The sequence below is a fragment of the Falco rusticolus genome, chromosome 3 (genome assembly GCF_015220075.1).
Source record: "Falco rusticolus isolate bFalRus1 chromosome 3, bFalRus1.pri, whole genome shotgun sequence".
Taxonomy (NCBI): domain Eukaryota; kingdom Metazoa; phylum Chordata; class Aves; order Falconiformes; family Falconidae; genus Falco; species Falco rusticolus.
Genome location: NC_051189.1, coordinates 109,638,854 through 109,649,262, shown reverse-complemented (window position 1 = coordinate 109,649,262; position 10,409 = coordinate 109,638,854). Strand labels below are relative to the sequence as shown.

The following is a 10,409-nucleotide window of genomic DNA, read 5'->3' as shown; positions in this document are numbered from 1 at the left end:
CCAGCCATCCTGACCGCGCCATCCCGCCTTGTGCCACAGGTCCCGCCACACGCAAGATGGCGCCTCTCCTGCGGCCGCCGCCGCACCCAAGATGGCCGCCGCGCAGCCCCGCCCCCTCCCAGCGCCGCGCGCTGTGGCCGCCCAGCCCCGCCCCCTCGCAGTGCCGCGCTCCCGCCTCCTTCCGCTTCCGGGTGGAGCGGGGTCGGAACTGCGCAACGCCAAGATGGCGGCGGCCGTAGTGGGAGTCTCCTTGAAGCGCGGCGTCCCCGCGCGGCTCCTGCGGGCCGGCCCGCGGCCGGTGAGGGACTTAGAGCCGCTTTGCCCCGGGAAGCCGGGTGGGGGCCCTCGGGGGAGGCCAGAGGCTGAGAGCTTGGGGGGCTGGAGGGGGTGTGAAGGGGATTGGGGGGTGAGGAGGGCTGAGATGAGGGAGGGGTGGCTGGTCGGCGGGAGGGGCTGTGAGAGATTTGGGGGTGGGCAAGAGGGGAGGGAGCTGAGGGGCAGGAGAAGGTGCAGAGAGAGGTGGGAGGGAGCTGGGGGGCAGGATAGGGGTGCTGGGAAGGAGAGGGGGGCAGGATGAGGGTGCTGGGAGGGAGGGGGACCAGGAGGGGATGCAGAGAGGGCTGGGAGGGAGCTGTGGGGCAGGAGGGGGTGCTGAGAGTGGACTAGGAGGTGGCTGAGGGGCAGGAGGCATTCCAGGGTGAAAAGGGGGTTCAGAGTAGGTAGGAGAAGGGGGGCTGGGCTTAGTGGAAAGAGGCTGTGTGAGTGGGGTGCTGGGGAGGGTCTGAGGGCAAAAAGGAGCAGGAAGGGGACTGGGAAGGATTTAGAGAGAGAGAGGTTGACAGGAAACTGGGGGCACAGGAGGCCCAGAAGGGGATTGGGAAGAGATGTGGGAGCAAGAGGAGCAGGGATATAGGGTAGTTTGGGGATCGGAGAGTGGGAGCATGTGGCCTGGAGGAGGAAGGAGCTCCGGGGGCAGTACTGAGAGGATGTGGTTTGTTGGCCTGGAGCTGGGTAGAGACACGGCTGGGAGCTTCCAAGGGCAGTTTTGGGGCAGGGAAAGTCTTCAGGGCTGTGGAGGAAGGAGTGTCTGCAGGCACAGCAGGAGCACCTGTGGGCTGCCATTTAGTTTTAAGATTATCTCCTGCCTCGTGGAGGAGCGAGCCCCAGGCCACAGGTGGTTGTGTGTGTGTGTGGGGGGGAACGCTGCTGTGGCAAATCCTTGGGAGGAATCTCCAAAAACTGTATGAATACCCAAGTACAAAGCAGTGATGGGTCCTGCAGCTCTCATCCTGAACATGCAGCCTCAAGTCATTTTTATGCCTGACTAAAAGCCACCCCACCGGACCTAAGGGCTGTTTTGCTGTTGTTTGAATACAGATGTGTCGGGGAGTGCAGACAGCAGCTGCGGCAGCGCCCCGTATGAAGAAGTTTGCCATTTACAGATGGGATCCCGATAAGCCTGGGGACAAGCCCCGCATGCAGACATATGAAGTGGATTTGAATAAGTGAGTATGCGCCATTAGAGAGAAGCTTTGCTGCCAGGCAGGTGTGCTGGGGCTGTGTGTGCGTGCAGGTTATCCTGCAAGTGATAACAGGGGGTGGTTGAGGAGCAGTTGAACTGACAGCTAAAGGTGTCAGCAGTCTCATTAAGCTTCAGGGACTGTTGAAACCTTGTTGGAGTGGTGAGGAAGGTGGTGTCTCAGTTGTGTTGCAGAGCACCTTGTCCTCAGCACAGGTGAGATCAGTGTTAATTCCTCATAAAGCAAATCTTACTATGATTGTGTAGGATTGTATTTGCTTCCCTCACCTGTTGGTGCTGTGTGACAAATAAAACTGCACCGTGAATGCTGGTGTCTCAATAGCTGTCAGCAGTAAAATGATTGCTTTGTTTTGTGACTTCCGTGAGGTTTTACCTGTGTCCCTGGGTTGTGTTGAAGACTTGAAGGTGCTGGTGGGTTTAATAAGCTTTATTTATATAGGAAATTTTGGGGCGTGTTCCCGAAGGAGAGTGTTTTACATATAGCTCGCAGTCCCAGACCTAGGAGATAAGGTGGAAGCCTTATCAACTCTTCTCATAGTTTTCATCACAGTTACATCTAATTTGCAGGTCATATTAAATTTTTAGTAACCACTTGCACACTTTGGTGTAGCTATCACCAAGAAAACTCTTGCTTCTTTGTGATTCTTTGAAGGGGTGCTGTCTTCCCTGTGGTGCAGAAATCTTCGCCTGGGCACATGTGCCTTGGTTTCGCTGAGCTCCAGCTCCTGCTCTTGCCAGAGGAATTCACCTTGAGCCCTTTCTGAAAGCTTCAGATACAAAGCCATGCGGCTCCTAACTTCAGATGCACATGATGAAGAACTCAAATTACTGTGTCTTTTGCACCAGTTAATAATTTCTGGGTGTTGCCCTGTCTGCTGTGTATAAAGTTACATAAGTTGTCCAAGACTGTTTGGGTTTGCGTGCAGCACTGCCTCTTGTGACTAATGAGGACAGGCAGACTTGTTAAAACCTGACCCAAAAGGAGAGAACCAGTAGTAAGGCACTTGGTTTTCAGTTGTGCTGTTTGAACCTTCCCCAGCTGAGCCAGATCTGGGCATCAGCAAAAGAAAGGGCTTCTCCTACCCTGACCCTGGGTCTGCCGAGGCAAATAGGTTGTGCTACTGATCAAGAGATCTCGTATCTTGTTGCCTGGGATTGGCAAAAAAAGTGTGTTGTTAATGGGAGTTGATCAAAGTCCTTTTCGGTGCTGCTTAGCTAGGGTGCTAAGACATCAAACACTGAGGCTGGGAGGGAATTATACAGGTTCACTGACTTCGTTTTCTGTTACAGATGCGGACCTATGGTGCTCGATGCTCTGATCAAAATAAAAAATGAGTTGGACTCCACTCTGACTTTCCGCAGATCATGTAGAGAAGGTAAGAAGGATTTTCCAGCCTGCTAAACCGAAAATTGTCCTTGAACACTGTTGCTGACAGTGTACGTTTAACCGCTAGAAAACTTGAGGGTGGATGGCAGCTTACCACTCTCATCTTCCAGCTGCTGTATAGGAAATACCTCAGTGGATCAGGTAGTAAAGTTAAACTGCATATTCACAGGGCACAATCGCACAACATATGAGCAGTATGCTTCAACAGCCCTAGTCGTTCCTGTTTCTGTCCTAATCTTGTTCATCTTGCTGCCCTGCAGTGATGGACTGCCTAAGGAAGTCTAGCAAGAGACACTGCGGCAGCAGGATTGAGGGGGCAGATGTGGTGAATGGGAATGAATTGTAGGGGCTGCTTTATCTAGTGCTAGTGTGGAAATAAGAAAGGGTGTAACTGGAAGAGTACTTACAGGACTTCTAGGAATAGCTTCAGGAATCTTTTTTTTGGCCCTTTGGCTAAGCTAAATGATTGATTGAGGGAAGGGCCATCTGGTGGTTTTACATTGCAGAGCAACTGGCTCGCTCTCATACAGGTACAAATCAGTGTGTCTAACTGCATTACAACTTACCTGTCCAGGTGACTTTCCCTGTAAAATATCCTAATTCATGGGTAATGTTAGGATGCTGAGCTTAAAATGATAGCTGTGGAAGTGCAAGAGGGGAGGATGCCTTTATGGATTGACTTTTGATTTAATTAGGTAGGTTTGCAAGCATGAGAAATTTAGGTGCAGTTGATGCCTAAAGATGTTTTGGCTTGGATCTGTATGAAAAGCAGCCTTTAACGCAGGCATTTCCTGTAGAATCTGCATAGCAGGTAGAGGAATGTCATATGGTGTGGTTGTTCTCGGTGTCTGATATTTAGGTAGCCAGTGCTGGAATTAGTTGCCCTTTGAGAACCTGAAGACGGATTTTTGAAGCTGGGCTGGTTCGGTCTTGCCCCTTTTCTACCATGCAGAAAGAAAAAAAAAAACAAAACGATCGTGCATTCCAGTTGCATACCAGTGGGTTTGTATCTGCAGTCCTGATTCCCTCTCCAGTTGACTGGAAAATACTTGTAACCATTTCTCGAGTGGGAGGAATAACCTTGTTCAAGTGCCAGCCTTCAGCTGGCAGCGAGGGGAAGGCCCATGCATCCAGTACTGAGGCAGACTGTCAGTTTGAGGAGCAGTGGCATTTCTCTGACTCATATCAATTGATATGTGTTAAATCCTCAGAAATTAGAGTTTTGCCCTTGCAACATTTGTCATCTTTCTAATATGATGTTAGGCATCAGTCTGAATTGGATACCCGAGCTCCTGACCTGAGCAGTATCTGTGGCAGTTCTGCAGCGTTTTTTCTTATAAACCTTGGCCCTTCCTAGGCTTCATCTGATCTTCCTGTTACTGGGAGATCATCAGTGGTGTCATTTACTCCATTTGTTAAGCTATTTATATGCTGTTTGTTCTGGTGAGTGTCTGTCCTCTCACCTTTGGGAGTTATTGAATGCAGTCCATGGCACCACTCTGTCCTGCTGCAGGAGGCACAGAAAGAACCTTCTGTCTTAAGGACTTTAGTTTTGTGCTCCTGACCTTCATGGATGTTTTTGACCATAACTGTAGGGCCAATGGGGGATGCGTCTGGGTCTCATGTTATAATCTTAGCGTTAGCTGCTTCACATCAATACAAGCTTGTGCTTCAAACTGGTGAATAAAGCTGAATGTTTTCCCCACCCTAAGTAGCATGTAAAACTAATGAATGATGCGAAAGGGATGAGGTGTCCAGGCAGCTTGTTTGCTACTGTGGAAGGAAGCTCAACACTGAGAATGTGTTTAGGCTTTAATGAAAGTGACTCCCGAGTTTGTTCTTTATTTAAGTAGCAACATGTTTGGCCTAATGGCAACTTCTGGCGTTTTCCCTGTCACGTACAGTTTCTTGAAGACACCCCGGGGGCATGTTTGGGGCCAAGAGGATCTTTCTCAACTAGGATAAGAGGGTGAATTTCTAATGCTTTTACTCTTTCTCCCACTCAGGCATCTGTGGCTCTTGTGCTATGAACATTGCTGGCGGAAACACACTGGCCTGTATCAAAAGAATTGACACCGATCTCACCAAGACCACTAAAATCTACCCTCTCCCCCACATGTATGTGGTGAAGGACCTTGTCCCGGTGAGTGTTGGCCTCTGTCAGCATGCGACCAAGGGTGACAGCATTCCAGGCAGCGTGGGGTTCAGATTAGGCTGGAAGGGATAACGTTGGGAGATGCCAACAGGATCGGGTCTCACGATTCACATGTTACTCCTGCTGGAGTTTTCTGGCTTGGGTGGGTGTGGGCTTCACAGCAGTGACTAAATCTGTCCTCGTTTGGAGGAATGTGGCAGGCTGAGGCAGAAAATGCCTTCTTCTGTTGGAGTGGTAGTAAATGTTCAGTCTCTCATGCGTCAGTTTAGCTTAATAAATGTGTCCTCTTTGCCTTTTGATTCCTAGGACTTGAGCAACTTCTATGCACAGTACAAATCCATTGAGCCTTACCTGAAGAAGAAGGATGAGTCAAAACAGGGCAAGGAGCAGTACCTGCAGTCCATAGAAGACCGTCAGAAACTGGTTACTGCTTCTTTTCTACCATTGAAATCCCTTCCAGATAAGACGAGGGTTAAACGTTAACTTGCAGTAGCTTCTAGTTCCTGTAATGACAGAGCTGTCTGGTGCAAAACCCAACGTGGGTGGAATCTGCTCCCTGAAATGCAGTGTCATGGCATGCCTGCATTGCTAGGGGTAACGTTTGCTAATGAAATGCAGTCGCGGTTGTGATGGGGACTCTGATCTCATTTCCACTGTCTGCGCTGCGAGGCCATGTGTGTTTGTAAAAACATTGTGAAGGCTACAGGCTTGTAATATTCCAGTGGACAAAAGGCACTGCAGCTTATGCTGGCATGTAGGCTGTCGGGCTCGGCGCTGGCTGTCTTGTCTAGCTGTAGCATGCTAAGCAATGTTCTCGTGTTGCTGCTTGTTGGGTTTTATCAGCCCTAAAAAAGCTAATGGCAAAAGCTAAACCCTTTTTGGATGTGGAGACACAAGCATGATGTGTTAGTGCAAGTCTTGGGATGTCTGTCTCGAGCACTGCTTTGTTTGGAGGGGCTTTTCTGGGAACGTAGTAGTGTTGCTCCAAAGTTTCTGCGTAAAGCTGGAGGGTGTCTGAGGAACCTTTTGAACAGCTGGGGCATAATAGCTTTTCAAAAAGCTTATGGTGTGGGTAAGTTCTTGTCTGGATTTCCTCAGCTGCCACAGTAAGTAACATTAAAATCAGCAGTTTCTCTTCTGCCTCTGACCTGTCTTGGTGGATCCATCACTTCATGGTTGAAGGCTTGGCCTGTCAGTGCTCCGCTGTGGTTGCTGCTGCGGTACGGACACTGAGTAGGCGCACAGCGGGCAGGCAGCCTAGATTTTTGGCAAGTGGTAAGAGAGGTGAGTGTGAACAGCAAAGAGGAAGGCTGATTAAAGGGGATTCAATGAAAACACGTGAGCTATGGTGACCTTTGAAAGTTTTCCATTATGTGTGTTTGCTGTGAAGCTGACATCCAATGAATAGACTGGTCATGTGCCCGGGATGTCAGCAGCACCATGCGACTGGCGCTGTGATGTCATGACAGCCGCAGGATTTTACAGTCTGAAAGAATCTCTATCCAAGGGCAACAGTTAGTTCTCCTGCACCACTTCATAATGTTATCTGTAAGGACTGAAGGGATTCTCCCTTCATGTGGTTTTCATGAAGCGACATCCTTGAAATCGCTTTCAAGTAGAAATAAGCAAACCTAAAAGTGACTGCAAGAGTTGCCTCTGTCTTTTGCACAACTCTTAAACTTGCTTCTTATCCCCCTGCTGAAGTTTCTTTTACTTTGAGAACAGCCTCTGTGCAAGAGAAACTTGCATAGAGAGTCAGCTGAAAAACTTCCACCTTTTTCTTTAAATTGTCAGACATTTGAAATGTTACAATTGGAAATAAGACAAATATAGTAAGCCAGGTTAGGTAACTGACTTGCCTAGCCTTGGCAAGTCTTTGCAAAAGACTAATGTAGTAGACTTTTTACAACCTCCCAGGAGTTCTGGCATCGTGTATCTTTCCAAACTAAATTTAATGAGACCTTTGTCCCAAAACAACTTTCAGATACGTAAATTAAGGCAGACTGAAATCTGTCTCTCAGCCTGGGGGGTTGACTGAGCTACTTGGAGATGGGAGACCTGCTCCTCAGTTTGTCTTCTGCCCAGTGTCGCTTCCATGTAGGTCTACCTTTCTTTTCTTTGGTGCCTGAAATGAAAAAGATCTTCATCTCTCTAAAAATGGTGAAATGGCTAAAGATTTGCACCGGTCCTGTTCTGTAAGTGCTTGGGGATCCCCTCAAAGCACATGCTAAGCTATGAGCTCTGCTCCCTTGGGTTGCTGGGCAGACTTTGCTCTTTCTTCTCTTCTGTAGCACAGCCTTGAATTGTTCGTTGGTTATATATGTGTTCATTAGCCACTCACTGGGATGGGCTGAAGGAAGGAATGCTGGAAGATCAAGCAATTTCCATGGTAGTCTTCAGTTTTTCTCCCCCTGTTGTCACAGAGTTCATCGTACGGGTTGCACTGAGAGGATTGCATGCATTTTGTTTCAGAGGACCTGCATGTAAGAATTGCTTTCTTAAAGCAGTCTGCTTCAATGTAAGGTTTCTGGAGCCACGCTTGCAGCATGTCACTAGAGGGGAAAGTGCTGAGGGAAGCATGTGCTCTTGTAAACCCTCTTTAAAAAAGGCTTCGTCACGGATTTCTGGAGTGGCTTGACTGTGGTCTCCCACCCCCGTGCAGGACGGACTCTACGAGTGCATCCTGTGTGCCTGCTGCAGCACCAGCTGTCCCAGTTACTGGTGGAACGGGGACAAGTACTTGGGTCCTGCAGTACTGATGCAGGTAAGGACAGATCCCATTTGTCACGTGGGACTGCTGAGGGACTCGCTATGTAAAAGAAATATTTGCGCACACAGGTGGGGTAGTATTACATAGTCCAGATCCTGGACCAGAATTCCTGAGTTAGGTGTTGCTTTTTAACATTTCACACTGATTACAACACCTCGAAGAAGCACTTGGTGTATCAAATGCCACTGACTTGCAGGCCTATCGCTGGATGATTGACTCCAGAGATGACTACACAGAGGAACGCCTGGCACAGCTTCAAGACCCATTTTCTCTTTACCGTTGTCACACTATCATGAATTGCACAAGGACTTGCCCTAAGGTACGTGTGTCCTCCATATGTCCCTTTTGGGGTTACTGGCTTGTTTCCAAGCGCCCTGTATGAAACCAATAGGAAAAAAAAAACAAAAAACACTTAGGTTTTTGTTTTCCTCGAGCTTGCCTTGGCTTGTTCGTCCTTTTGAAACACAGTGAGTTACCAGCGGTCGTGCCTGTGATAGTGACTGTACAAGGGGACGTGGCAAAGTATCACACATCGCAGGAACATCTCTTCCTCGTGAGCAAGACTTTGAGAATCTGTCTGTGTCCAAGATTTAGGAGCGTGACAGTAGGGCACTGCTCATGTGAGGGACGCTGCCAGCAACAGTATGGGGAAGTTTTTGTCCTGAGTAGCCCTGTCAGTGGTGTGAGCACTGTAATACACATAGCCCCACACAGTGCGACCTCAGGTGGTAGCAGCTATCCCTTATGTGTTGTGCATCTTGCGTTTTTGGCACCTTTGAGGGATGTGTTTTATGCTGATGTTCTGCTGTCAGGGTGTTTCCCAGATGGTTTGTTCTCTCTGGTATTTCTTCTGCGAACTGAGCAAGCTTTCCCAAATTGGAGCATGCCTCCTCTTCGTCTTGCAATGACCTTGTGCCTGTTGTTGGGCAGACTATCAAGTTTTGCTTTCCTGCCAGCTGTGCTGTTTTCTAGCTAGCATTGGCTTGCACCTGGTGGTGGAGTAATTCTCCTTGAGCTGTGAAATAACATGAAGGCAAATTTTTGAGTGGATCACAGATGTGGGGAAAATGAGATGCTTGAGAACTGCGTTGATGGGTTTACCAGGAGCACTGCATGCTGATTTTTTTGTGTGTGTCTTTCTGAAGTGATTCCCTGACTACAGATAATTCCTCCTTTGTATAGGGAGGTAGCTCGTGATCCGGTGTCACCCATAGTTCAGCAAAAGACAAAGGTTCAACCTGAAGACCTGCTTGTATGTGGGAATGTATGTAGCAGTGGGGAATAGCGCTTGGTCTCAAGTTTTGAGACACATTTGTGGTTAATAACACGTTTCCACTCACATGCTCTAATCCTGGTTGGTGTCTTGATCAGCCCTGAAAGACTGCACGGTGAGCTCTGCACCAGGGTAATTTCCTGTTCGTTCTCTGTCCCACAGTGCTGCTGCTGTAATCACAAGGATACAGCAGGGCAGTTGTGATCCTTCTCTCATTTTAAGATTAGGCATGCTTGGTTTGGTAGCAGTGCTGCAGGATTAAGGGCCTTTGCAGCGTGACATGTGCCTATATTGTAGAAAAACCTTCTTAGGCAAGCTTAGCTGGCTTTTGTGTGAGGAGCATTTTCATCTTGTGAGTGTTCTTGCTCACCTAGTGTCCTCTGATACCGAGCGTTTTTTGTTTCAGACAAGGAGAAAAGCCACATCTCTTGTACTGTCACTATCGGGCTTCTACAAGGCAGTTCCCTCCCTCCAGGTGTCATCTCATAACAACCTGTAAAAGTGTTGAATTGAGCCCTGCTTGAGCTTAACTAAAAGTTCCTATGGCTCAGACACTCATTCTTCTTTGATCCTCGCGTTGTTGGTTAAAACCAATCCTCCAAAGTCAAATGAGTGTTTTTCTTCAAGCAGTGGGAAGTGCTGCTGGCTCAGCCTCCAGGTAGAGGAGCTGAGCTCCCAGCACTGCGTCTCCATGCCGGGCTGGCTTGCTCTTCCCTTATAAATTGAGTCTGGAGTGCAGCAAACCTGCATCAGCACACCTTCACCGAGGGGCTTTGCATACCACAATACCCACAGAGCTGTCCCTGGGTATCCTGTAACCTCCCAGCACTTGAAAGGGAGCCCAGTATTAAGCTGGACTCCAGCTTTTAGGCCGGGGGGCGTGGGGGGTGGGGGGGAAGGGGGAAGTGCTGAGTGCTTCCTCTGCCAGCTATTTCTATCAGTAGCAGCATATTTGTGAGTTTACTATGAGTTAGGTTGGGGCACAGAGGGCATGATGCTCTAACACGCTGATTTCCTGAGGAGCTAACAGACTTCTCCTTTTTAGGGTTTGAACCCTGGCAAAGCAATTGCTGAGATCAAGAAGATGATGGCAACTTACAAAGAGAAGGCGACTGCTGCATAATGCTGTTCCCTAACTGGAAGTGTAACACACAGACGTGCTTTACCTGAAAGTAATTTATACCTGATCTAGCAAGAGAAGGTTCCAGCAGGGAGTTTGGCATTTTTCCCATAGGTTTGCACGTACAATAAATACTGTAAAAAGAACAAATAAGAATTGTTACT

The 10,409-nt window shown here is 48.5% G+C and overlaps 1 protein-coding gene across 1 annotated transcript; it reads left to right on the top strand.

Annotated features, from left to right (window-relative positions):
- Positions 1 to 178: 178 nt before the first annotated feature.
- On the top strand, positions 179 to 10,395 carry SDHB (succinate dehydrogenase complex iron sulfur subunit B). The gene is made up of 8 exons (XM_037382193.1): positions 179 to 298; positions 1,378 to 1,505; positions 2,831 to 2,916; positions 4,934 to 5,070; positions 5,389 to 5,505; positions 7,745 to 7,846; positions 8,049 to 8,171; positions 10,171 to 10,395. Exons 1-8 carry the CDS (start codon positions 224 to 226, stop codon positions 10,246 to 10,248), a joined length of 846 nt encoding a protein of 281 aa, XP_037238090.1. The 5' UTR covers positions 179 to 223; the 3' UTR covers positions 10,249 to 10,395.
- The last annotated feature ends 14 nt before the right edge of the window (positions 10,396 to 10,409 follow it).

What these genes read in the sequence shown, in the direction of transcription:
- SDHB (XM_037382193.1), top strand. Translation starts at nt 224, where the DNA reads ATGGCGGCGGCCGTAGTGGGAGTCTCCTTGAAGCGCGGCGTCCCCGCG. An exon ending in CCGCAGATCATGTAGAGAAG is followed by an intron (nt 2,917 to 4,933) that starts GTAAGAAGGATT and finishes TCTCCCACTCAG; the next exon opens with GCATCTGTGGCTCTTGTGCT. An exon ending in GTCCTGCAGTACTGATGCAG is followed by an intron (nt 7,847 to 8,048) that starts GTAAGGACAGAT and finishes ACTGACTTGCAG; the next exon opens with GCCTATCGCTGGATGATTGA.